The 19,710-nt window shown below is 51.3% G+C and overlaps 2 protein-coding genes across 2 annotated transcripts; both read left to right on the forward strand.

Moving 5' to 3' along the window:
• The first annotated feature begins 6,663 nt into the window (after window positions 1–6,663).
• Window positions 6,664–7,750, forward strand: LOC125548736 (protein MIZU-KUSSEI 1-like). Its single transcript, XM_048712285.2, has one exon. It carries the CDS (start codon window positions 6,697–6,699, stop codon window positions 7,579–7,581), a length of 885 nt encoding a protein of 294 aa, XP_048568242.1. The 5' UTR covers window positions 6,664–6,696; the 3' UTR covers window positions 7,582–7,750.
• A 10,751-nt stretch (window positions 7,751–18,501) lies between these two features.
• On the forward strand, window positions 18,502–19,494 carry LOC147980519 (uncharacterized). Its single transcript, XM_087515645.1, has one exon. It carries the CDS (start codon window positions 18,502–18,504, stop codon window positions 19,492–19,494), a length of 993 nt encoding a protein of 330 aa, XP_087371771.1.
• The last annotated feature ends 216 nt before the right edge of the window (window positions 19,495–19,710 follow it).

A 19,710-nucleotide genomic window follows, 5' to 3' on the forward strand; every position in this document is an offset into this window, starting at 1 on the left:
CATAGAGCGTAAGGTGTATATCCAGAGGAGTTAGATGTACCTGGGCGGCGCCCGGTGGTGGCGACCTTGGCCGGTTGGGGCACGGTCGATGACAGTGTGGGTTGTTGGAAATATGACCTAGAGGCAATAATATTATATTATTATATTTTCATGTTTATAATTAAGAGTTTATATTCTATGCTATAACTGCTATGATCCTGAAATATGCTATTCAGAGGAAAACTCATACACACGTGTAGAATAATAAACTTTAAAAATATGATTCCTAGTCTCGCCTATAATACTAGCTCAAGTGTTGTTGGGGATCATGTTTTACGAATCTTAGGATATCGTTAATTGTAATGATAGTCCTAAAACAAGTTTGAGAATATGATGTTAGAAGAACAATCATATTGAATCGGCCCAAACTTTTGGTTATACTTTGAGATGCGATCGTCACAAGTCAATTGTTATAACATGGAGAGTTACGTGTAACTTAATTCCTTGGACCATGAGAGTACCACAGTCACTTATTACCGTATGGTGGTCTTTGGGGTTGCTCAAACGTCATCTGTAACATGGTGATCATAACAACAATTTACAGGTTCATTTGAAATTTTGACAAGGGACTAGATAGGTCAAGAGTGTGATTTGCTCCTCCGACTATGGGGTGATATTCTTAGGGCCCTATCCGTGTGACGACATCCATCATCGCCTAGCCGGACGCAGGTGACTAGGTCACAGGGATGACTGAACATGTCAACGAGAAAGAAGAACAAAATCAGTAACGAGGAGACCGATTTAGTGAGCATGAGAATGACTTAAGAGGATACCGATATATCTCACCTAGGGTATTCTAAAGTATCACGAAGCAAAGGGAATACCACATGATAACCAAAGGTTCATTCGAATATCATTCGTGTATTCATAGGGATCAATATGGAAATCCACGGTTCAGCTATTAGTCATTGAGCGAAAGGAGTTTTGGTCATGTCTATATTTTACCGAACCTACAAGGTCACAAGTATAAGGGAATCATGATTTGCTGAGGGTTATGGAGTGAGATTTATGAGAAAATATTTTTAGAATGGTTCCGGGAACATAAGAAATAATTTTGAGAGAGTTCTGAAAGAGTTTCAGATGTCTAGAAGGTTACAGAACCCTCCAGATAAATCCAAAAGGGTCCCTGGTGCGAGGACACATTGGCTGGGCCAAGGGGTAAGGCCCACGAGGCTTTATGTCTATTCAAAAGGAGTTTTTGCAGAGGCCAGGGACTAGCCGTCGAGGTCCATGGCATTTCCGGAAATGCCAGGAACCTTGGCATTTCGTATTGGAGACTAATACGCCTCCAACGTATCTATAATTTTTTAATAATTTTATGCTATTATATTATCAATCTTGTATGCTTTATACACTATTTTATATCATTTTTGCAACTAACTTATTAATCCAGTGCCAAGTGTTAGTTGTTGTTTTCTGCTTGTTTTTGGTTTTATAGAAAAGCCCTACCAAACGGAGTCCAAACATGATAAAATTTTTAGACGATTTTTTCTTGATCAAAGGCACCCTAGAAACGTCGGGGAGAGGCTAGACGATACATGAGGAGGCGACAAGGCGGGGGCACGCCCTGCCCCCTAATGGGCCCCCTACTGCTATGATTGACCTAATTCATGGCCTATAAATTCTCTAATATTCAGAAACCCCAGAGCGAGACGTGAAATAATTATTCCACCGCCGCAAGCCTCTTTTCTTTCATGATCCCATATGTACGCCTCCGCCGGTACTCTGCCGGAGGGGGAATCGATCATAGAGGGTTTCTACATCAACCTTGCCACCTCTACAATTAGGGCTGGGTGTTCGGTTCCACCAAAGCGATCGGTTCGGTACTTCGGTCTTTTCAAAATTTTGGTTTCAAGAAAACGGTGACCGATCGGTCAATAGAAAATCACATAACCGATACTTCGGTCTACCGAGAGCTCGGTTCAGTCATCGATTGTGACCGAACAACACCGATCTACAACCAAAAACAACGAATGAAGGCATAAATCGTGTGCCCTTGATAACCCACAAGTATAGGGGATTGCAACAGTTTTCGAGGGTAGAGTATTCAACCCAAATTTATTGATTCGACACAAGGGGAGCCAAGGAATATTCTCAAGTATTAGCAGCTGAGTTGTTAATTGAACCACACCTGGAAACTGAATGTCTACAGCAAGGTATTTAGTAGCAAAGTAATATGATAATAATGGTAACGGTAGCAAAAGTAATATTTTTGGGTTTTATAGTGATTGTAACAGTAGCAACGGAAAAGTAAATAAGCGAAGAACAATATATGAAAAGCTCGTAGGCAATGGATCAGTGATGGAGAATTATGTCGGATGCGATCGATCATGCAACAGTTATAACATAGGGTGACACAGAACTAGCTCCAGTTCATCAATGTAATATAGCCATGCATTTCGAATATAGTCATACGTGCTTATGGAAAAGAACTTGCATGACATCTTTTGTCCTACCCTCCCGTGGCAGCGGGGTCCTATTGGAAACTAAGGGATATTAAGGCCTCCTTTTAATAGAGTACCGGACCAAAGCATTAACACATAGTGAATACATGAACTCCTCAAACTACGGTCATCACCGGTAATGGTCCCGATTATTGTCACTTCGGGGTTAACGGATCATAACACATAATAGGTGACTATAGACTTGCAAGATAGGATCAATAACTCACATATATTCATGAAAACATAATAGGTTCAGATCTGAAATCATGGCACTCGGGCCCTAGTGACAAGCATTAAGCATAGCAAAGTCATAGCAACATCAATCTAAGAACATAGTGGATACTAGGGATCAGACCCTAACAAAACTAACTCGATTACATGATAAATCTCATCCAACCCATCACCGTCCAGCAAGCCTACGATGGAATTACTCACACACGGCAGTGAGCATCATGAAATTGGTGATGGAGGAAGGTTGATGATGACGATGGCGACGGATTCCCCTCTCCGAAGCCCCGAACGGACTCCAGATCAGCCCTCCCAAGATAGTTTAGGGCTTGGCGGCGGCTCCGTATCGTAAAACGCGATGAATCCTTCTCTCTGATTTTTTCTCCCCGAAGGTGAATATATGGAGTTAGAGTTGAGGTCGGTGAAGCGTCAGGGGGCCCACGAGGCAGGGGGCGCGCCTACCCCCTAGGCGCGCCCCCACCCTTGTGGACAGGGTGTGGGCCTCCTGACGTGGATTCTTCTTCCAGTATTTTTTATATAATCCAAAAATAATCTCCGTTGATTTTCAGGTCATTCCGAGAACTTTTATTTCTGCACGAAAATAACACCATGGCAATTCTGCTGAAAACAACGTCAGTTTGGGTTAGTTCCATTCAAATCATGCAAGTTAGAGTCCAAAACAAGGGAAAAGTGTTTGGAAAAGTAGATACGACGGAGACGTATCAGCCCTCCACGCAATTCCTGCTTGCGCTCACACTAGATCAAAGTAGAAGCCACACTTTGCCATCTAGATGAGAGTGGAAAGCAGCGGATGTTGCTGGGAAGAAGGAAGAGGGAGGAGATGGCGTCGGCTGCCGGACCACTGCCACTGGCCGCTGTGGTGGAGAGTAGGGGCAGCTCGGGTAGAGGTCGCCGTGGAGGGGAAGGGAAGAAGTAGCGCTTGTTGCCACTGCTGGACAGCCGCCGCTTGCTGCTAGGTTGGGGAGGATGGAGGCTAGGGTTAGGAACTTGGGATATGATGTGAGAGAGCGTGGGGCACATATGCGATCAGAGAAAGGAGTGACTCGCGTGAGGGCCTTGAGAGTTAGATAATGGGCCGTCACTTTCTATAGAATTTGGCCCATGTTCGATTTTCTTGGTCTGTTCGGGTAACTAATGCATGAAACCGAATGGAACGATGTTTACTCGGGTTCCTAGGGCTGACGACCGAACTTCTAGCCAATGTTATCGGTTTCAGTCCGGGTTATTTCGGTTCGGTAATTCGGTCATCGGTTAATATGCCCAACCTATCTACAATGATGCGTGAGTAGTTTCCACAGGACCTACGGGTCCATAGCTATAGCTAGATCTCTCTCTCTCTCTCTACCTCTCTCTCTCTCTGATCTTAATACAATGCTCTCTTCGGAGATTGACCTGATGTTATCCTTTTGCGGTGCTTTTTTTGGGATCCGATGAATTGTGGGTTTATGATGAGATTACCCATTGAAAGTAACTGAGCCTTTTCTGAACTTTATTATGTGTGATTGTTATAGCTTTGTATATCTCTTCGATCTATCCGTCTAGTCTGGCCAATTAGATTGATCTATCTTCGGTAAGAGAGGTGCTTTGTGATAGGTTCAATCTTGTGGTATTCTCACCCAATGACAGAAGGGGTAGTGAGACACGTATTTCTATTGTTGCTACTAAGGGTAAAATGACGGGGTTCAAACATATTATTTGGTCTTACTTTGTCTACATTATGTCAGCATGCTCCAAGAAATACTCTGTTTGTTATGAACTTAATACCTAAGATGCATGCTAGATAGCGATCGAGGGGTGGAGTAATAGTAGACGCAGAATCGTTTCGGTCTATTTGTCATAGACGTAATGCCTATGTACTGATCATGCCATGAATTACATCACAACTATGCACTTTTCTATCAATTGCCCAACAGTAATTTGTTTACCCACCGTTACTACACTCATGAGAGAGATGCCTCTAGTGAAAGCTATGGTCTCCGGGTCCATTCACATCATAATACTAATACCCTAAATACCTTGTTGTAATTTATTATCTTTTATTTTGTTTTGCAATCTATCTATCTATCATTACCAAAATTAATTCTTGCAATTAACGAGTACAAGGAGATTGATAACCCTGTTGCCCGCCTTGCGTGCAAGTATTAGTTTTGTGTGTGTAGGTACCATTTATCTTTGTTTATGTGAATCTCCTATTGGTTCGATAAACCTTCGTTCTTAACAGAGGGAAATATTTTCTGCTACTATACTACACCACCCTTCCTCTTCGGTGAAATCTCAACGCCCACAAGTAGCAGAAACCGAGGAAGACTCTTCCTTGCGTTCCAAACCGACTTTGAGGAGACCCCCTCCCCAAGTTACGACCCTAGGGCTCAACATATAAATAGAGTGGTAGGGCTAGCTCCTAGAACACAAGTTTTGAAGCCTCCTCTAATTCTCTTTTGTTCTAGTTCTCGTCTAGTTTATCAAGACTATATCTAGTTCTAGTTCTCTCTAATCCTCATAATACAGAAGCCTCCTCAAGTTCTGTTCTACCTCCTCTAATTCTCCGGTGATGATTAGCTCTGGACGGCGAAGCGTTGTGGGATCGTGAAGCCTGTATGCTTGCAAACTGTGGAGAGGTCATACTTTTGGTCTTCCGTTCGAGGGATCGTTCTTGAACGGTTCGAGGGACTTCAAGTACGATCTACATTGACTCTTCTTCCGCTGCAACTCGGAGTTCGTAACGATCTGATCTTAATCGTTATGCATCTTCATAGTGTTCCTAATTGATTGTCGGGCGAATTTTTTGTTTTCTATTACGTTTACCAACATGGGTTAGGCCCTCCAGTGGTAAAGCTGTCCGTTGGTGACGACGTCGGAGCAACGATGACAACGAAACTATGGTGACGGCTGTGCAAGGAGGGAGAAAAGAGAAGAGAAGAGGGCTTTTCGGGCAAGGAGAGGGACGTAGATATGCGAATTGACACGCGCCCTTGCGGTCTGTCCTATGTGGAGGGCGTGTCCGGGCGTCCCTATTTCTGTCCCAGATATGGACTGGGTATGGGGAGTGCTGGTGGGTCTGAGTGTTTGGACCAAATTTGGCAGATCCGGTTGGATAGCATTTTTGTCCAGACAATGACCGGGCAGCCTGGCCAGACGTTTACGACGGATATGGGGTCCAGTTGTAGTTGTAGATGCTCTTGTCTCTTTTTTTTGCAAAGGCGTTGTGCTATAATCTTAGTTCACTGTATAAAAATGTACGGGAGCGCCCATTAGCCAGGTACATAAAAAACCTTTTGCATCGTGCAAAGCCGAAAGTGACTTACACAATAACAAATTGCAAACACCTAAGATATAGCAAAACTGAAAATGTATACACAATTTTCATAAAACAAAGGAAGTTCATAACACAAGTGCTCCCTTCGTCCCATAATGTAAAATCTTTTTTGACACTAGAGATTCAAAAATTTAAAGACCTCTTTTGGTTCATAGGATATGAAAATCATAGGAATAGAATAATCATAGAAAATGAGATGACATGTATCTCAAATTCTATGAGCAGAAATAGAAAAGGAGATGCTCTTTGATTCACATCATAGGATTTTTTTCCATTGAATCTAAGCTAATGTTTATTTTTCTATGAAATGTGAAGGATAGGAAGAATTCCTTCACAGGAATAGGATTCCATTCCTACAAGCCAACGGACTCTAAAGGCATTTTTTCTATAGAAATCGTATCCTATGAAATTTCTACAAGATTTCTCTAAATCAAAGGAGGCCTGAGGTACTTCTATATAAAATGAGCATCAAAATATACATGGATGGAGAAGAACCTGAAAAAAAAACAGTCTCTTGACCAGAAAAACTGAAGTAAGACCCATCGTGCATGCCTCATCATACCTTCGCGTACGTGCATTCCACCAACCTAAGGCAACGAGACACCATCTCAAAAACCCCGGGCCCTCTCCACAAAGCATCACAGGACGATGCCAGACCATCGCGCTATCTCGGCACCGAACGCGTCGACCACCAAGCCGGCGACGGCCATGATACGGTACGCCACGCCGCAGTCCACCCCGCCGATGTCGCCGCTGCACGCCCAGGGGACGCCTCGCACTCCCGGCGCGTACTCCGAGCTGCCGCCGCCCTCGCCACGGCCCGCGATCACGCTCACCCCGCCGCCGTCCAAGAAGAAGCAGCGCCGCACGGCCGCGCGCTCGCTCCGCGCCATCCGCGCCGTGCGCGCGCTGTTCCGGTCCCTCCCGATCCTCGCCCCGGCGTGCCGCTTCCACGGCATCGTCCCGCGGCACGGCGGGCCGTCGCGGATGCACGACGGCCACGTCAGCGGCGCGTCGCGCACGACGGGGACGCTGTTCGGGTACCGCAGGGCGCGGGTGACGCTGGCGGTGCAGGAGACGCCCGGGAGCGTGCCCATCCTGCTGCTGGAGCTGGCGATGCAGACCGGCAGGTTCATGCAGGAGATGGGCGCCGAGCACCTGCGCGTGGCGCTCGAGTGCGAGAAGAAGCCGCCGGGCGCCGGCGCCGGCATCGGCCGCACGCGCCTGCTCGACGAGCCGCTGTGGACGGCCTACGTGAACGGGCGGAAGATCGGGTACGCCATGCGCCGGGAGCCCACGGAGGACGACCTCACGGTCATGCAGCTGCTGCGCACCGTGTCGGTCGGCGCCGGCGTGCTGCCGAACGACGTCATGGGGTGCGACACCGCCGAGGGGCAGGAGGCCGGCGACCTGGCGTACATGCGCGCGCGCTTCGACCGCGTGGTGGGGTCCCGGGACTCGGAGTCGCTGTACATGCTCAACCCTGATGGGAACAATGGGCCAGAGCTTAGCATCTTCTTCATTAGGATATGATGATCAAGCTTATGACAGTTTTCTGATTTTTTGCATTACTGAGATTTTGGAACTCTGAGGCTGATTTTGTTGTCTGGGTGAAAATGGGAGGTGCTAGTATGCTTTTGTTTGTATGACAGTTGCCTTCGCCCCCAAAGACTCATTTTCTAAGCATGTGTAGAAGCAGCATTATTCAGGAATAAAATTTGTGTTTGTGGAATTGATGCATTTACGATTGAACTAGCAAATTTGGAAACAACTGAAAGACAAGATATGTTCAAGTGGAACGAAAGCTCTTTAAAGCTGTTCGCATTCTCGCAGCATCATGATCGATCTTCTTTTTCTCAAGGATTCGCAAACGCTCAAATGCTACAACAGAGTAAGGGTAGTGCTACCGTCCGATCAAGCGCGCGTCAACGCCCCAGACTGAGGCCGGCTCATTTTCAACTTCATGCTTCTGCACGCTCGCCGGCCGCCACGCGCTCACCCTCGGCCACCACGCGCTCGCCCGCGCTTGACGGCTGTCGAGTATAATGTTTATTTAGCAAACATAATATAATACAGATTTCGTATTTCACGTCTAGATGTAAAATAGTTATCTCACATCTAATTTTCTAGCCACATGATTTAAACATTAAGATTAGTATTTCTTTGTTTTTTTATTGATTGTTCTTGTTCCTGTATGCGTCACTCACGCCGGGCATCATGGCAGTAGGCCGTTGTCTATCAATTGATGTTGCTCCTCCTACGTTGCCTCCTCGTTAGCTGTTGTGACCACAGGTGAACTTTTTTCAATCTTCTTTTTTGTTTTTTTGTTTTTGTTTTTTTTGTTCAAATTCGTAAAAAGAAAATCATGGCTTTTTTATTTTTTTCACCTTTTCACTTTTCCTTTTAAAACTTTCATGCTTTTTCCCATTGCTATTAGTTGACTGTCCATCATTAAACAAGGTTTGTATTTTTTTGTCCAAGTTGCAAGTCTAACCTCAACTTGCAACAGGGGTCGATCTTATTTTGTCATAGTTGCAACCCCACCCTCGACCCGCAACTGTACTTCGGCATTTTTCGTCTCAGTTACAAGTCCATTCTCAAATTGCAACCGGGCTAGAAACATTTTTTGTCCCAATTTTAAGTTTAGACCCAACTTATTTTTGTCCCAATTGCAAGTTCATCCTCAACTCGCAATTGATCTTTTTTAGTCTCAATTACAAGTCCACCATCGACTCGCAAATGCGGTCCGATTATTTTGTCCTAGTTACAAGTCCACCGTCAACTCACAACTGGACTCGACCTTTTTTTCCTCAGTTGATAGCCCAACCTTGATTTACAACTAGGGTCAACATTTTTTTTGAGTTGCAAGTCCACCGCCGACTCGCAACTGGGTTCAATCTTTTTTGTCCCAGTTGCAAGTCCACCCTTGACTCGCAACCGGGGGGTGACCTTTTTTTGTCCCAACTGCAAGTCCACTCACGACTCGCAACTGAGCCCAATCTTTTTGTCTCAGTTGCAAGTCCACCCTTGGCTCGCAACTAGGGGTGGACCTTTTTTTGTCCCAGCTGCAAGTCCACTCTCGACTCGCAACTGGGTTTAACTTTTTTCTTCCTAGTTGCAAGTCGACCCTCCACTCGCAAATGGGGCACGGTCTTTTTTTGTCCCAGTTGCAAGTTCACCCTTGACTCACAATTGGCCCCGAACTTTTTTTCCCAGTTGCAAGGCCATCATTGACTCGCAACTGGGGCCCGATCTTTTTCCCAGTTGTAAGCCCATCCCCAACTCGCAACCTGGGTCTGACTTTCTTTTATGTCCCAATTTTGCAAGTCCATCATCAACTCGTAACTGGGGTACGACCTTTTTTGTCCGAGTTGTGACACAGTGGGCGCGTGATTTTTTTGTGGCACGAAACAAATAAAAAATGCATGAACATTTTTTAATTGTCTCAATTATTTTTTGAAATGGCACAAAGAAATATTTGTGTACGTGCAAGCTAGCTAAAAGCAGCCTGACCGATTCTTTGACGGGACATACTAGTACTAGTTGCTCAATCTAGCCAGGCAATCAATTTGATCGATTCTAGGCTGTAGCAGCTCACCTACACATGCGACACAGGAAACGATTGGATCGCCACAACCACAACGCGGGACTGTGGCCAACAAGCACGTCAACGAAAAATGCGTAAGAGGCTGTAATTTTGATGATCAACAAACGGGAAAGACAATGAAAAAAGTGAGGTCATGCTGACATCATACTTAGATGTGAGATATTATCGCATATTTAGATGTGACATAGACGGACCCAATATAATATAGGATTTATTCTACTAGCCTTGTACTCTAAAATAACAGTGTACTTCTATATATATAACCACGAGGTTCAGGCAATACAATCAACAATTACATCAATCCCTTTCTCTCCTTTCTAACATGGTATTAGTCAAACCGAGTCAATCCTAACCGCTGCCCGCCGCTTCCGCCTCATGCTTCGCCCCAGGGGCGGTCAGCCTCCATGACCAGCGCCGAGGACCGCGCCGTCCGTACGTAGGGTTCACCCGCCGGTCGTGTTGACCGGCTGCTCTAGAGAGTCTTTTTCCTAATCTCTTGATTCAGGTTTTTTACTCTCATCGATCACTTTGATCGGCGTTTACTTTTTGGTTTTCCATCTAAGATCGGTTTGCATCGTCTGCCTACGCCGTCGACCCCCGTGCCTCTACTTCGGCATCGGCGTCGACTTTACACCGGCCGCTTCATCATCAACCGCGCGACAAGGCTGGACGCGCCGTCCAAGGGACGCCTTCGTGCGTCGCTGTCGGCCGCTTGTTCGCGCGGTCTGTCTTCGTCATCATCACCCAGGACATCATCGATAATGTCGTCATCGACTTCGATGTGCGCGTTGTCCCCGCCATGACGCGTACAACACCGTCGTCGGTCCGATCAACTGATCACGCGTCTGTGTTAGCCAAGCACGTCCCCGACCACGCGCCTACTACCGATCGAGCCACAGGTTGCCGTCGCGTCGTCCCTTCGGACTGTTGCGTCGCCGCTCTGAGGTATTCCCGTCGGCTGCCTCGACCCGCACGCCGCTCCCACCGACACCGCTTCAGGCTGTCGCGTCGCGGCCCGTGGTCCACGTCGTTGCCCCGAGATCCTCCCGCCGGCTACCCCCGTAGTCGCCGCCGCCTTTGCGTCGCGCCCCTTAGGGCTGACGCGCTGCGGCATGCGGTATACGCTGCCTCCTGCCGAGCCGTCGCCCCCGGCCAGTGGTTCCTCCCACGGCTGCCCCGACCCGTGAGCCACCGCTAGACTACCTCTTTGGGCTATAGCGCCATGGAACGCGGTCACCGCCGCCGCCAGAGGCCGTCCCCGACATGCCGCCGCCGCTGCGTTGCCCCTTCGGGCCGTAGCGCCGCGGCCCGTGGTCCACTCTGTCGTCACCGCGTCGACTTTCCGTGGTATGCGCCGCGCCGCTTCCCTCGGAGCGGGAACGCCACCGTCCGCGCCGGTCTTCATCATGTTGTCGAGTTCCTTCGCCTACTTCGAGCATCGTCGCCGCACTCCTAACCAAGCCGCCGCCACTCTTTTTTGGCCGCCTCCGCTACTACCTCCATAGCCGTCGTCGCCCGTTCACCCCATTCGTTTTCATCCAGCACTAGCCCGTCGCCAGCATCGCCGTCATCTACCCCGACCACTTCGTTTACTCCGACCACCATTGGTGACATCGACATCATGCTGATTGGAGCCACAACCTTCATCGAGTTTCCTTTTCTGCTGGCCCCTCCAACTCCTCGACATGGCGTACAACTCGTGTAGGTCCCTCGTCTAAGCATGCCCGGTGCTAGCAACACCGATGAGTGCCTTCATCCACGACGCGTCCCCAGGCCTGGCAAGCTTGTTGCGGCGCTTGGTCAACTTCGTCTTCGTCCGTCTACGCATGCCCGGTGCTGGCAACACCGACGTGTGTCTTCGTCTACAACGTGTCCCCGGGTTTGGCAAACCCGGCGCGACGCCTCGTCAACAACATCCTCTTCCCGACACACCACAACTTCGACACCACTATGACCATGACTAATTCGGCGCCTCGTTGCGCCCGCGGCTCCACGGCGATTTCCTCGACACCGGCTATCCCGACTCTACATCGACTACGACTACACCATCCTTCGCTCTCGGCTACCTCGACATCGGCACAAAGGGCTATCCCCTTACTTGAGCAACCTCGTCGGTTTCCACTCCAGCCACGACTTCCGCGATGCATCGACCGTTATGACTGGGGGGGCGGGGAGGGGGGGGGGTGGTTGGGGATGGGGGTGTCCGTCGGCTTACCTTCGGATTCTTCTCCAGTCTCACTGTCTGCGTCGCTACCGTTGTGATTGCAGGGGGATGTTGAGTATAATGTTTATTTAGGAAACATAGGATAGCTAGGATTTATTCTACCTTACCATGTACTCTAAAATGACCATGTACTCCTATATACATATATGCCCACGGGGCTCAAGCAATACACAATTCCACCAATCCCTCTCTCTCCCTTCTAACAACGGCCACCCTGCACCACCCGCGCTCGTAGTCTCCCGTCAACGCTGAGGAAGACACCTCGCTTGTCACAGCACGTATGGCCGTCGTCATAGCTTTGTTTTCCGTTGCCGGCCGTAGCAGACGCATACGACAGTTGCAGCAAAAAAATAGTCACCGCCGCTCACACTCTTGGTTGCAGCTCGTTCGGCCACAGCTCACCGTTGCAACGTCTTGGTTTGGTGGTTCCAACAAAATCGGTTCTAGCGAAAATCATCTTGCCGCTAAGCCAACGCAGCTCGCCGCGCTGCCCACTGCAGCTCGCTGTGTTGCCTGTTGTAGCAATTCGAAATGCTGGTTGTAGCAGGGCGTGGCGTCGATTGTAGCAAAAATCACGACCCCAATTTGTGTGATTTAGCAAAACGCGACGGCAGTTATAGCAGGATGTGATGACAGTTGTAGGAAATTTCGACGCCCGTTGAAGCCCTAAATACCTTATATAAGAAGCGTTTAGATCTTCCCAAGGCCTGCCCTTGAACCAGTTCGTTACCTGCAAACCGTTTAGATCTTCCCAAGGCCTCTAGTATATAAGAAGCAGCCCACGAGGGACATCCACCTCGACGCGCATCAAGGAGCCACCTCTTCAACTCAAGCAGCCGGCCCCGAGGGATCTCCTTCCACATCGACGCTCATCGAGCAGCCGCCTCTGCAACCCGTAGAGAAGGTACAACCCCTCCACAAATAGTCCTGTTAGCTTTGCTTTGTTTGCCTTAATAACATAATCAACATAAGACGTACGCATGTGCAGAGAGATAAGGCATAGTAGATCGGTTTCAGTAGCACACTTGCGTGCATGCATACCACCGACTTGACTTTTAGTGTATCTTCTTGCACATAGATTCAATCGTAGCATAGATCAGACATCACTTCCAGTAGCACACTCGCATGCATGCATACTGATTTATCTTCTTCTTAGGTATAGATTATGGATTGCTTCGCACGTTCCCCTCCATGCATACTGAAATTTATTTTCTTCAGCAATCAGTTCCAGTTCCCGTAGCACGCTCGGCTGCCTGCGTGCTTATATTCCTTTTTCGATCTAGATCTTCTAGCTAATAACACACCCCTATTTTTAAGCATAGATTGAATCGTAGCAGGCTTGTGTGCGTGCATACAGATGGATTTTTTAAACTCAGATTAAACCTTGATATGGGGCGCAGCAACCCTATGGCCCCTAAGAAGCTAGGGTTCTGTACCGGCCCTAACAAAGTTGCAGTGCGCCTAGCACAAGCTCGTGGGTACAAAAAACAATCACATGCACATGTCACAAGAAAATGAATCAAGAATTCTGAATAGTCGATGAAGTCATCACTGTACTATAGGACAAATTGTTCGATGTTGTTTCTAATGAAGGAACTAAAATCGATCGATTGAGGTGCACACACCATAGACGCCCTCTAAAAAGAGTTGGACTTTACTTCTCCCTAAAAATAAATGCTTGGTTATGACTCGTGCTAATCTTTTGATGGAGTCTAGCTCGAAGGGTATGACAAGATCATGGCAGCTTGGTGGGTTGTCGGGGTCGACGGGCTTTGTTTGCCTACCACTGCGACGTAAGAAGGCCTCCACCTGCTCTCGCCGCTCCACCGGTGCATTGACCTTTTCAGTTGAGCGAGCCACTGCATGGTCATAAGCTTCAAGTTTGTTGCGGCTTCTCTAGTGCGGCGAGCTGCAGCCTCGCGTTTCCTCGCCATGGCCGCCAGCTTGTCATGCTCCTTGGCTTCCTTTTTGAAGCCACTCCCTAGAGGCCTCCACTTAAGCACGCCGACTCTTCAGTTTAGTGCGGTCTCTTTTGACAAGCGTGAGCTTTTCGGACGCGTCGGAATGGGCAGTGCCTAACCTTTTTAAGAACGGGCGCACTTCCTTTTTTTAAAAGTGACCGCCCAAAACTGGAGAGTTGACGCACTGAAGTGGAGGCCTCTAGGGAGTGGCTTCAAAAGAGTCTTGTGAGCATGGCAAGCCGGTGCCCATGGAAAGGGCAGGCGAGGCTTCTACTCACCGTGGAGGAGAAGTTGCCGTCCACACGCTTGAAGCTTATGACCATGCAATGGCTCGTTCGACTGAAAAGGTCGATGCATTGGCGCAGCACCGAGAGGAGGTGGAGGCCATCTTGTGTCGCCTTGACAGGTTGACAAAGCCCGCCGATCCTAACAACCCAAGAGAAGCTGCAATGATCTTTGTCATACCCTTCGAGCTAGACGTTATCAGAACATCAGCCCGAGCCATCATCGAACATTTAATTTTAAGGGGAAATATAGTTCAAGTCCTCTTAGATGGCATCTATCGTGTGTGTGCACCTCAATCGGTTAATTTTAGTTGCTTCATTAGAAACAACATCGAGCAATTGACCTTGTAATAAAGTGACGTCTTTATGGATTATTCCAAATTCTTAATTCATTTTCTGCTGCCATATGCATGCAATTTTTGCTAACCCATGTATCCATTGGCGGGCGCAACAACGCCTCTTGTGACGCGCACCACAGCCTCGCCAAAGCTCATACATTTTCCTATTTTAGTGGTGCCAAAGCTCAAACATAATTTGCGTGCATGCATACCACCGACTTGACTTTTATTTTATATTCTTGCACATAGATTCAATCATAGCAAGTTACATACTGATGTATATATTTTCTTTAGCATAGATCAGAGATCACTTCCAGTAGCACACTCGCCTGCATGCATACTGATTTTTCTTCTTCTTAGGAATAGTTCATGGATTGCTTCGCACGTTTGCCTGCATGGGCACTTCTATTCCTTTTTCGACGTATAGATCTTCTAATAGCACACCGCTTTTTTTTAAGCATAGATTGAATTTTAGCAGGATTATGTGGGTGCATACTGATGCATTTTTTTTAACTCAGATTAAAGATTGATATGAGGCGCAGTAACCCTACGCCCCAAGAAGGTAGGGTTCTATACCAGCCCTAACAAAGCTGCAGTGCGCCTAGCACAAGCGATTCGGGGTACTAAAAACAATCACATACACATATCACAAGAAAATGAACCAAAAATTCTGAAAAATCGATGAGCCATCACTGTATTACAGAATAAATTGTTCGATGTTGTTTCTAATGAAGGAACAAAAATCGATCGATTGATGCGCACACACGATAGATGCCCTTTAAAAGGACTTGGACTTTATTTCTCCCTAAAAGTACTTGGCGATGGCTCGTGCTAATCTTCTGATAGCGTCTAGCTCGAAGGGTATGAAAAGATCATGGCAGCTTCTGGTGGGTTTTCGGGGTCGACGGGCTTTGTCTACCTATCAAGGCGACTTAAGAAGGCCTACACCTCCTCTCACTGCTGCGCCAGTGCATCGACCTTTTTGGTTGAGCGAGCCAGTGCATGGTCATAAGCTTCAAGTGTGTTGCGACTTCTCCGGTGCGGCAAGTTGCAGCCTCGCGTTTCCTCGCCATGGTTGCCAGCTTGTCATGCTCCTCGACTTCCTTCTGAAGCCACTCTCTAGAGGCCTTCACTTCAGCACGCCGACTCTCTCTAGTTTAGTGTGGTCACTATTGACAAGGACAATTCATCCGTCAAGAGAGGAGAGTCGCCACGTCCTGCGCCGCTGGCCACTCCGGCCACGGCGGCCACCCCACCCCCACCCGCGCCGCCCCATCCGGGATGCCGGGGCAGCCCATGCCGCCCTCGGATCCGCCTCGTTCTCCGGCCTCCCCATCAGCTCATCTTCAATGCTCCGACCCCGGGGCTCGCCTCGGATCCCCTGGATCTTCCACAGCTCCTGCCTCCCCCAGTTCCCCGTACGCGCCAGAGTGGGGGACGCCCCCGCAAATCCTGCGGCGGGGTGCTGTCCTCGAGGGCGAGCTCTCGCCCGGACCGGTGGATCTGCCCCCCCCCCGCCCGAGCAACCCCGGCTCCGATCCATTGTGGTTGTGCCTTCCTCGCCCTCCCACTCCGAGCCGACCGCCATTGATGAAGGATGGACACTGTACCAGTCCCGCAGAAGCAAGAAGGCCAGCAGATCCCCTCCGGTCCGCTCGGGGCTTCGCCGCGGGTCCGGATCCGGGCGCCGCTCCCCAGCGCCGGGCCGCGAGGCCTTCTTAAGCAGGTTCAGGGGGCTCTGCTTTCATTGCCTCAGTCCCCACCACCGCCGCATCGACTGCCACGACCCACTTCACCGCATCATCTGCAAGCGCCCCGGCCACATCGGCAAGGAGTGCCCACAGAACCGCCGAAACCAGAAGGGTGACGGGTTGCGGGCTCGTCCGGTCTGGGAGCGGCTGGTCTTCCCTCCCCTGGCCACTCCTCCGCCTGCGATGGCTGCGTCGGGCGCCCCCTGCGTCGACCATGGGCGCCGGCCGCGGGTCAGCCACAAGGTGATCGCCTCCACCCCGGAGCTGGAGCAGCAGATCTTCCTGCTACAGCAGCACGCGGTGGTGGTCACCGCGGTGGGCAAGCTGCACGCGGCCAGCCCCCTCTCCATCGGCCGCGCCATCGAGCGGGAGTTCCAGATCCCACCGCACCTCCTCCGCGTCACCAGCCACGATCCGGAGGATTTCTTCATCCACTTCACTATGCCGGCGCACAAAGACATCGTCGTCCGGCGGGGATCATTCGTGGTGGACAGCGTCCCCTTTCTGCTGGAGCCTTGGAGGGAGGACACGCACGCCATCCACGACACCTGGATGCTGCATGTTCGCGTCGTCATGGAGAAGCTGCCGATGCCGCTCTGGACCCTGGACGGCGCGAAGGAGGCGCTGGGCGACGCGGTCATCATTGACCGCCTCGACAGCCGCATGTTCGAGCGTGCGGACACGAAGCTGTTCGCCGTCTGGGTGTGGGTGTGGCAGCTGCACCACATCCCCACCACGCGAACCCTGTGGAAGCATGCCAGAGGGGCTGGCCGGGTGGAGGAGATGATCGGCTTCTCGCCTCCAAGCCGGGCCGTTGCGCCGCCGCCAAACCTGCTATGCTGGGATGTGCTGGTGCACATCGACCGAGTTGAAGACTGGGCGCCCCTGTCCCCGCGCTCCTCCCACTCCGGGCAGAGCGGACTCCCGTCCTCTGACGACGACGATCGCCCGTACCCGCGCTTCCCGCACGCGGGGGGCTGGGTTGCCGGCGTGGAGGACGGCAGGCCGTCGCAAGACCTGGGGCAGCGCCTTCACCCGCCCGCGCAGGTGGCATCCTGGGGCTGCAAGGGCATGCCCTCCGCGGGCCACAGGCGCAGCCACGACGGCAACGACGGTGCTGGCCAGCGGCGGTCTTGGAAGGACACGCGTCTCGGGCGGAGCCGCGGCAAGGAGCCGGCCACGCCTCCCCCAGCCCCTGCGCGCCATCGCAGCAGCACCCCAACCTCGCGCCGCGGGCACGGCTCCTCCAAGGACAGGCGCGTTGATTGCGCCCCAAGGGATAGCCGCTCGGGGGCCAGGACGGGCTCCATTCGCTCCCGCGAGGCGTCCTCCTCGAGCGCGCCTGCGGCCTCTGCCAACCCGCTGCTCACGCCACCCCAGCCTCTGCCTCGTGCTCCGGGTGGCGCGCAGGAGGACGATCTGGTGGGCGCCTTCTTCGACGTGGCCGACAAGGTGCTGCCGCCTCCACCAAGGGTGGAGCACGGGCGGCGACCGTGGACAGGGCGGCGGCAGCGGTGGACAAGCCGCTCCGCTTCACCGTCCAAGAGGGAGCTGGCACCGGCTGCGACGATGTCATCGACATGGGTCCGGCCCTCTCGCTCGCGCGCCACTCCCCCAGTCCGGCCACCACCCACGCCCAGGTTTGCCACCTGCAGATCGTCGGCGAGGGCGGGGAGGGGGAGGCGGGCCAGCTGTTCGTCCCTGCTGCGCCATCCGTTCTGGGCAAGCCTCCTGCCAGAGCCAAGACGCCCGCCCACCCTAGGCCTGCCGCGGTGCCGACCCGCCATAGCGCTCGCCAGGCGAAGAACCCGTCCACCGTTCCGGTCAGCCAGCGGGCAACGCTCCGCATTGTCCACGGCCTCGGCATCCTCGGTCCCAAAGAGACCATGACGGCCAAGGCGGCAGAGGCGCTCATCCGCCGTTTCGACGAGCCCTTGTCCGCCTCCGACATCAAGGCCATCGTGAAGCTCACGAACCTCGACACAGCGACGCTCAAGATAGGCGTGGGCATGCACGGTCCTGACGGAGAGGCCTCACAGGCCACCACCTCTCCATGTTAGTGTCCCATAGCCGTAGTAGTCTCCGGTGGCCCCATGCGCTCGATTGGGGTGTGTCAGGCTTCTTCATGCAGTGTAATAGTGTAGGTCTCTTCAGAGAGTGAGGTGTAGCTGTTCGCCGGTGGAATTTGGGGCCTTTTGGTGGCCGCCGGCGATCCCCCGGCCCGATGGTGGTGTATCTGTGGTTGCTTTCTTGTAGTTGTAGTCGTCGGAGCTACCATCCGTTTCCCCATGAGTGATCCTAACTGCCCGATTATGAGTTGGAACGTGAGAGGTTTGAACTCGCCGGCACGGCAGGAAGTAGTTTTGGAGACGGTGGAGGCGCACAAGCTGGCCATCCTATGCCTGCAGGAAACGAAAATCGACGAGTGGAGTAGGGCTCTAGTTAGAGAGACTGGAGGAACGCGGCTCGCCGACTGCGCCGTCCCCCCTGCCATGGGCACAAGGGGAGGAGTCGCAATCTTCTGGGACAGAAACAGAGTAGAGGTGCTCTCGCAGGCCGTTGGTTGCTTCTCAATCACTGCCAAGATCACCATTATCGCTAGCAGGGCTACATTCTGGCTCACGTCCGTCTACGGGCCGGTCGACGACGGAAGAAAGAACGACTTCCTGGCTGAACTGGCGCGGGTTGCTCCTCCACCGGACGCCCCCTGGCTCATCAACGGCGATTTCAACATGATATATGAGGCACGCGACAAGAAAAACAACAACATCAATCGTAGGATCATGGGAAAGTTCCGTGCTGCGATCGACGCGGCGGGACTTAAGGAGATTAAGTGCAAGAACAGAAGATTCACTTGGAGCAACGAGCGCGTGTCGCCAACCCTCGTCAGCATAGACAAATTCTTCTGCACCACGGCCTGGGCATCCATGTTTCCATCCTACCTCCTTCATGCCGCCTCTACCTCCTGCTCCGACCACTGCCCATTGCTGCTAGCGGAGGCGGCGGCGCCTCTTCGCGCGGCTCGCTTCCGTTTCGAGACGTTCTGGCAGAAATTCCCTCGCTTCCACATCACGGTGCAGAGGGCGTGGGATCGTCCGGTGGCCTCTAGCTGCGCCTTCAAGCAGATCAGCACTAAGCTAGCTCGAGTGGCCCGTGACCTGAAGATTTGGGCCAAGGGCTTCTTCAGTGAGACAAAGCTCCAAACGCACATTGCAAATGAGATTGTGCTCCGCCTCGACATAGCTCAGGAAAGTAGACAACTAACATTAGAGGAGCTGTAGTTGCGGAAAAAGCTTAAGATGCATTTCCTCGGACTCGCTGCCATCGAGAGGGCACGGAGAAGACAGGCCTCACGCGTCACCTGGCTGCGCGCGGGAGACGCAAAGCTGGCGTTCTTTCAGGCGAAGATCAACTCGCGGCGCCAAAAAACTTCATCCATGCCCTGCACACCCAAGACTCCGTTGCCACCTCCCACGGTGACAAAGAGCGGATCATCC

This window comes from Triticum urartu, chromosome 3A (genome assembly GCF_056163025.1).
Source record: "Triticum urartu cultivar PI428250 chromosome 3A, HENAU_Tu73, whole genome shotgun sequence".
NCBI lineage: Eukaryota > Viridiplantae > Streptophyta > Magnoliopsida > Poales > Poaceae > Triticum > Triticum urartu.

What these genes read in the sequence shown, in the direction of transcription:
- LOC125548736 (XM_048712285.2), top strand. Translation starts at nt 6,697, where the DNA reads ATGCCAGACCATCGCGCTATCTCGGCACCGAACGCGTCGACCACCAAG.
- LOC147980519 (XM_087515645.1), top strand. Translation starts at nt 18,502, where the DNA reads ATGAGTGATCCTAACTGCCCGATTATGAGTTGGAACGTGAGAGGTTTG.